Source organism: Vanessa cardui, chromosome 10 (assembly GCF_905220365.1).
Source record: "Vanessa cardui chromosome 10, ilVanCard2.1, whole genome shotgun sequence".
Taxonomy (NCBI): domain Eukaryota; kingdom Metazoa; phylum Arthropoda; class Insecta; order Lepidoptera; family Nymphalidae; genus Vanessa; species Vanessa cardui.
This window is the reverse complement of record NC_061132.1, coordinates 13,653,877-13,661,711: the sequence shown is the minus strand read 5'-3', so window position 1 is coordinate 13,661,711 and position 7,835 is coordinate 13,653,877. Positions and strand designations below refer to the sequence as shown.

The 7,835-nt window shown below is 36.4% G+C and overlaps 1 protein-coding gene across 1 annotated transcript; it reads left to right on the top strand.

The window, feature by feature from the left end:
* The first annotated feature begins 245 nt into the window (after positions 1–245).
* Positions 246–6,925, top strand: LOC124532851 (fatty acid-binding protein, adipocyte-like). Its single transcript, XM_047107955.1, has 4 exons — positions 246–354; positions 3,008–3,177; positions 3,826–3,936; positions 6,709–6,925. Exons 1-4 carry the CDS (start codon positions 282–284, stop codon positions 6,769–6,771), a joined length of 417 nt encoding a protein of 138 aa, XP_046963911.1. The 5' UTR covers positions 246–281; the 3' UTR covers positions 6,772–6,925.
* The last annotated feature ends 910 nt before the right edge of the window (positions 6,926–7,835 follow it).

Sequence of the window (7,835 nt, the reverse complement as noted above, 5' to 3'; positions counted from 1 at the left end):
TGGAACAAACAGACAGACAGATGACAAAAATTGTATAAATGTTATTTTGGTATATATACCGTGTATAGATAGATATGCTTTGAGTTAAGAAGGGCTATTTTAATATTACAAACAGACACACCAATTTTATTATATGTAATAGATTAAGATGATTTATAACATATTTTATATTTCCGAATAAACATCAAAACGTTATCTTAAGATAACGTTGTTATATCTCGTTTTAGTTTTGTTGATAAGTTAGTGAGCTGTTATGTGCATCGGCGGGTGGTCGTTACAACATGGAGGATTTCCTGGATAAAGAATACGAGCTGGTGTCTTCCGACAACTTCGAAGATTACTTGGAGTTCATGGGTACGTGTATCGGCTGTCTGAATTGTAATTAAGTTTTATCAAACCGTTACGTATTTAATTACGTGTGTTTAACGATATTGTTGGTTCTCTCATATGATTATACGAACAAATTTAATATTATTCATTTATAAGTAATAACTACTTGCTACGTGTAGCTGCACATTTTTTTCTTTTTGGTAAGTGGTCACCATCGCCCATAGACAATGACGCTGTAAAAAATATTAACTATTCCTTACATCGTTAATGTGCCACCAACCTTGGGAACTAAGATGTTATGTCTCTTGTGCCTGCAGTTACACTGGCTCACTCACCCTTCAAAGCGGAACACAACAATACTGAGTACTGTTGATTGGCGGTAGAATAACTGATGAGTGGGTGGTACCTAGCCAGACGGGCTTGCACAAAGCCCTACCACCAAGGCTTATTCCATCCTATCCCAAGGTTTAAAGCCTAGGATTGGGTCGATAAAAAGTTTTTGAATTTGGAAGCGTGTCTGGTAGTGTCCACGATATTACAAAATACTGTAAATGTCCCACAGCTTGGCTGAGGCTTCTCAGTTCTCACTCTATGAAGTTTAGGAGCATATTCCAACACGCTGCTCCAATACGTGGCGGATACAAATAGAACAGAATTTCTTTGAAATTAGTTACTTATAGGTTTGGTTTAACTCATGACGTTTTCTTTCAAACCAGATGTATTATAAACACAGATTAAGCACATGATAATTCAGTGGTGCTTGCCTGGGTTTGAATCGTATGCACGGGTTCTAACCCCTAGGGCATCTCGATGGGAGACCACATAAAGCCGTAGTTCTGCGTCTGAACTCTTTCTGATGGTTTCGAACTTGCGTTCCCATGGGGGTATAAACACAGAGTGAACGTCTGTTGCGCATACGTTTGTGAATCATACTATATCCTGCCTATTTCACAATAACAACAACAACAACAGCCTGTAAATTCCCACTGCTGGGCTAAAGGCCTCCTCTCCCTTTGAGGAGAAGGTTTGGAATATATTCCACCACGCTGTTCCAATGCGGGTTGGTGGAATACACCTGTGGCAGAATTTCTATGAAATTTGTCACATGCAGGTTTCCTCACGATGTTTTCCTTCACCGCTGAGGACGAGATGAATTATAAAGACAAATTAAGCACATGAATCAGCGGTGCTTGCCTGGGTTTGAACCCACAATCATTGGTTAAGATGCAGACGTTCTAACCAGTGGGCCATCTCGACTCTCTAGTCTGCCTATTTCGCTAGTCTTTTAATGCTGCAAGTGTAGGAAGTTAAAATTAACAATATACTCCAAGTTTCCCATAGCCAGTCTTCCCTTAGTCTCTTCTTTTTAATAAGATTTTCCTTATTAATTTATTACTATATCTTATAGACGTCCGTGACATTGTTGTATCTTGTCTGTGGTTTGATTTATGTTATTTTTATGTGCCTGCGTGGTTATATTACCAGGCATCATAGTATTTTTTCACATGATGATTTTTATGGCTGTATCGTTCACATGCATTAGAATACTTTGGAGTTCTCGCTACTTCACTCTGGGTTGAATTGTTTCATACATTTAGGGATTTCTTCCGACACATTAGGTTTCACCACCCTACAAGTAGGTAGGTAGTTTTTTTATAAATTATTCCGTACTCCAAGTTTAAGGATTTGACGACCTCCTTCGTCGAGTAGCGAGTACACCGATTTTCATGGGTCCGCTACTGCGAGATTGTGAGTTCGATTCCTGAATCGATTTAGAAAAAGTTAATTGTTCGTGTACTGTGTTGTCTTGGGTTGGAGTGTTTGTGGTACCGTCGTTACATCTGATTTTCCATAACACAAGTGCTTTAGTTACTTACATTGGGATCAGAGTAATGTATGTGATGTTGTCCAATATTTATTTTATTTATAAGCATAATATCGAGAGGAAATCTATCATTACGCCACGTATATGCGTCATTCCACATTATAGCGGCTTGGTATTGTATAATGATCTCAATTGTAGAGGAAGCCTTAGCTAATTCGTGGGATGTTTACAGTTCTTTTTACTTGGATTGTACGTTTACTAATGAATCAGTAAGATCGTCGCTTACACATGACATTTTTATGCATAAAAAAACCATATAAGAAAATACCTCTGACGCGAAAATTTATAAAGTTGAAGACCTTGTGATTACGTCGTTAAGTAATTTGCCGCGTTTACGAAGATGAATTTTACAAAACATTGTAGATTATGTCAAAGAATATAAAATAGATAGAGTGTTTAATATACATACACATATATGTATGTGATGTAAAGTAAAGTAACAGCCTGTAAATTTCCCACAGCTGGGCTAAGGCCTCCTCTTCCATTAAGGAGAGGGCTTGGAACATATTCCATCACGCTGTTCCAATGCGGGTTGGTGGAATGCACATGTGGCAGATTTTCGATGAAATTAGACACATGCAGGTTTCCTTACGATGCTTTCCTTCAGAATGAAAGAGAGATGAATTATAAAAACAAATTAAGCACATATATATATAGTGGTGCTTGTCTGCATGCGCTCTAACCACTGGGTCATCTCAGCTCCGTGTGATGAACACTTACCAATTGGTTACCATTAACCATATTTTTACAAATCTACCTATATTGACATAAACTTTTTTGAACACTTTTCAGGAATAAATTACTTTAATCGAAAAATTGCATCCAATTTGAAGATGGTTCAATGTCTCGAACGGAATGAGGACGGGACTTATACGTATCATTTCAAATCCAAGATGGCCAGCTCTCAAACAAAATTCATACCTGGCGAGGAGTTTGTGGAAACAAAGGCAGATGGTGTGAAGGTATGATGAATACAATCATTAATCTATGACAGAAATTAGGACGAGATACTCAAGAAATCAGAAAAGCACTTTAAATGGTTCACTAACTCAATGGAATAAATTGATAACAGTTCTTCATCAGCGTAATTCCAAGAATTTTTTTGCTGTACCAACAGTCCATAGTTCTTTTTTTATGGAATAGGTTGGTGGGCGAGCATATAAGCCACCTGATGGTAAGCGGTCACCATCATCCATAGACAATGACGCTGTAAGAAATATTAACTATTCCTTATATCGTCAATGCGTCACCGACCTTGGGAACTAAGATGTTACGTCCCTTGTGCCTGTAGTTACACTGGCTCACGCACCCTTTAAACCGGAACACAACAATACTGAGTACTGTTATTGGGTAGAATAACTGATGAGTGGTTGGTACCGGCCCAAGATATCTTTTCCTATTTAATAAATTGTTTGGTTAAGGACCAAACAATTTATCAGTCACTCTATTTCAGATTGGGTTAGCGGCAAATGCCATCAGACATATTAATTCCTCACAATGTTTCTCTTCACCGGCCTTAACCCAGCAGTGGGTTTACAGGCTGTACATGTATCTCATTTTATTATATTCACATAAATAAAACTGTAATGAAAGTCGTTGTTTGGTTGCAGGTCAAGGCATTAATCACGTTTGAAGGTAATGAGATGACGCACATACAGATCGAATCGAACGGCCGCACATCGAAACACGTGCGGAAATTCTACCATGATAAACTTATAATCGTATGTACCATTTTTTTTTTTGGAAAATCCTTATTTATGTCTTATTGGTTGGCGGATTGGCGAATGGGACTCCCAATGGTTTAACATCAAGATACACATTGGTGCTATACCATTTTTTTTTCGTATAATCAGTTACATCCATAACCAATTTACGATTTTTTAATCACCTCTCAAAGTCGGTGCCAAAATTGCTAATATACATATGCTATATACATAATACATACATACAAACCTAAATCTATTTATTGTATAGATGACACCATTAGACAAACCTTACTATCGATACAAATTACATGATTTCAATATAGGAATTTATTTACTTTGTTGGCACCGACTTCAAAAGGTGATTAAAAAATCGTAAATTGGTTATGGATGTAACTGATTATTTTTTTTCTTTTTAGTTCATTTTTGAAGGCGGTTTTTTTTTATTTATAAAAATTTATTTACTGCTTTTCAGTGTTGTTTTGTTATTTATAATTACAATTGGTAGTGTTTGTCATTCACTTTATTATATTCAGTACAGTTCGGCTTTCGACTCTAAGCATAACTCAACGCCCTTTCAATACGATGTGGACTGCAACTCAAATTAAGCGTTACCTAAGTTACAATAGCCTAATGCTAACTGCTCATCGCCAATTATACAATACCATTTTTCCCGATGCAATACCGTTAATCATTGAGGAGTTCTCCTGGTAGTCCACCATCAGCTAGACTTCATCATAGGCATGTTTACTAACATCAATTGCTTGACGACTATCTTAAAGAAATAGAACTAAACCCGTAAAATAGTTACTTACAAATAGGTTCTGATTACCAGTTGTGGTCTTCAACATCAGTTCTACTTCATCAAATGTCACTTTTCGTGAGCATATGACCAAGGCACTTTGAATAAAACCGAAATCACTATAGGTGTGCCTATAAAATTTGAGGAGTTCCCTCGATTTCTCCAGGATCCCATCATCAGATCCTGATCTCCTGACAATGGGACCACCTGTAAAACATGCCCTTTCAAACAAAAAAAGAATTGTCAAAATCGGCCCAGCCATCTTCGAGTAATTCGGTAACATACATAAAAAATAAAAAAAAAAAAAAAAAAAAAAGGCCCCGACGAATTGAGAACCTCCTCCTTTTTTTGAAGTCGGTTAAAAATCCTTTTTTATGTCATATTGGTTGGCGGATTGGCGAATGGGACTCCTAATGGTCCAACATGGAGATAGACATTGGTGCTGAGAGAAATATTGACTCTTCCTTACATCGCCACTGCGCCAAATGTGTGGGTGGTGATTATTCAGACGGGTTTGCACAAGTACCACCAATCTGTCATCGAGTTACTTTGCTTTTAGCTCGTGAAACTTTATCGCAAATAGACCAACCATTTATGCGAAAGCCGACTTACTTCCTTTTTTGAAGTAGGCTCATAAAAGGGCTTTTGAATCGTATTATTATAATGTATTATTGAATTCAAAGAAACCACCGATTCGGAATGTAGGTTCCACCGAGAAGAACCGGCAAGAAACTCGGTAGTTTTTCTTTTCCACCATTTTAATTAGAGAATGTCAGTAAACAACAATTATTTTATTTATATATCCTGCCTAAAAGTCAATACTAAGTCCACGCTTTTTTATCTATATCTATAGTAATATAATTAATGTGAAAGTAACTCTGACCATCTGTCTATCTACTGCTATTTCACTACCAAACCGTTGAAACGAATTTGATGATATATGGTATGAAGCAAATTTCGACTCCAAGGAAGGTTATAGGCAAGTGCAAGTGCAAGCCCGTCTGGGTAGGTACCACCCACTCATCAGTTATTCTACCGCCAAATAACAGTACTCAGTATTGTTGTGTTCCGCTTTGAAGGGTGAGTGAGCCAGAGTAACTACAGGCACAAGGGACATAACATCTTAGTTCTCAAGGTTGGTAGCACATTGACGACGTAAGGAATAGTTAATATTTCTTACAGCGTCATTGTCTATGGGTGATGGTGACCACTTACCATCAGGTGGTCCATATGCCGTCCGCCAACCTATACCATAAAACAAACAATAAAAAACAAAAAAACAAACTAAACCCATAAAACGCGAGCGAAACCGCGGCGACCACTAGGGTCGCGGTCTTTAATATATTGTATTGCGTAATATGTTTTATTTATCAATGTTTTTTTTTTATATGAGCTTAAATTTGTTTAACAGGCCAAGTTAAAAACAGCTGTAGAATCTTATTATAAAAATTGTTACATAATATCCGCAGATCATTATCTTTAGTATAACCTAAGTACGAACGCTTATATTCTCGTTAGGGCTATTTTTGATTGCATCCTCATTCGGAAGCGCTCAGGCTTAACGAAAAACTTAACTGGACGTAACTAAGGAGGTTTCAATCAATTTTCGATAACAATTCATCTCGTTTTTGATACGTTTTTCGCTTTGATCTCTGTTGTACAGTTTCGAGAACTTGAGCCGAGACAATGGCTAAAACGCGAGCATATTAACCGATGATAGTGGGTTCAAACCCAGGCAAACACCACTGAATGTTTATGTGCTTAATTTGTGTTTATAATTCATCTCGTGCTCGTGAAAGAAAACATCGTGAGGAAACCTGCATGTGACTAATTTCATAGATATTCTTCCATACGTGTATTCCACCAACCCGTTTTGGCACAGCGTGGAATATGTTCCAAACCTTCTCCTCAAAGGGAGAGTCTTAGCCCAGCAGTGGGAAATTTACAGGCTGTTGTTGTTGTTGTACAATTACGTATTTGTGTTTCAGACAACCACGGCTGTCGGTTTTGATAAAACCTCTACCAGAGTTTACAGATTGGTAAATAAATAAATGACGTCACACTTCGGTTTGAATGGATTTTATTGTGATTACTATTTACATGTTCGAGGCCTCGAGGGTTTGTTAAGTAATGTACAGTTTAAGATTAGTCTGTAATGTTTTTATACGTGGGTGTGTAAATGTTATTATAATAAATATTATTTATTGTTGTTTATAAGAAATGCAGTTTATTTTCATTTAAGATACCTGCAATGATTTGGAACCCTTAATCGGGCACAGGGAATTATTCTCCCATTTAACCAATTTTACATTTAGGTTGTATACAGTATAATTTACATAAAGATAATGTTAGATATATATAGAATTGTTTTACTGGTATTACCTTTCAAATTTAAAATGTCAACGTTAGTATTATGAACCAAGAACATATAATGAACATATAATCCATGAAAAACAGATTTTTTGTTCGCCGATTAAGGGATCAAATAAATACATTTTATTCAAGTAAACTTCGCAATGAAGCGTTTTTGAATCGTCAATAATTAAATACTACCACCGTTTCGGAAAGCAGCTTCTAGAAGAAGAAACGGCAAGAAACTCGCATAGTTGCTCTTTTCAAATAAACCGATTTACAATGCTGTTATTTACAGTAATTAGTGTCCTGATGGAACCCGAGCCTAAATCCAGCGTTTCTTTATAAAACGTACACTTTCAATGAATAATATGATTTATTTATTAATTTAGTATATAAAGTCCTTACGCCGGGGCCGGGGTTAAACTCAAAAATTACTAAACGATTTTTGATATGGTGTTCTCTAGTTGATTGGTCAATGTATGATGATGACCGTTCAAGCTGTCGAAAAAAAAATGCTGATTAATAGAGATGCATATTAACGTTTTAAATTTTATATTAACTTTTTATGTAGACCCTTATCATACCCGTGTAAAGCCGGGTCCGATAAGTAGTAAATTATATAATAATGATCGAGTATGTTACGATCATCGATGTATATGAGTATGTAATTTAAAAAAAAAGCTATTATATATCTATTAACTAAAAAAATGTAACAATGAATGAAAACAGGAGACATATTTTTTCCGTCGTAAAATACAAT

Excerpts from the sequence above, each read along its gene's own strand:
- LOC124532851 (XM_047107955.1), top strand. The coding sequence starts at position 282 with ATGGAGGATTTCCTGGATAAAGAATACGAGCTGGTGTCTTCCGACAAC. Across the intron at positions 355-3,007 it reads AGATTACTTGGAGTTCATGG|GAATAAATTACTTTAATCGA; the intron begins GTACGTGTATCG and ends AACACTTTTCAG. Across the intron at positions 3,937-6,708 it reads ACCATGATAAACTTATAATC|ACAACCACGGCTGTCGGTTT; the intron begins GTATGTACCATT and ends TTTGTGTTTCAG.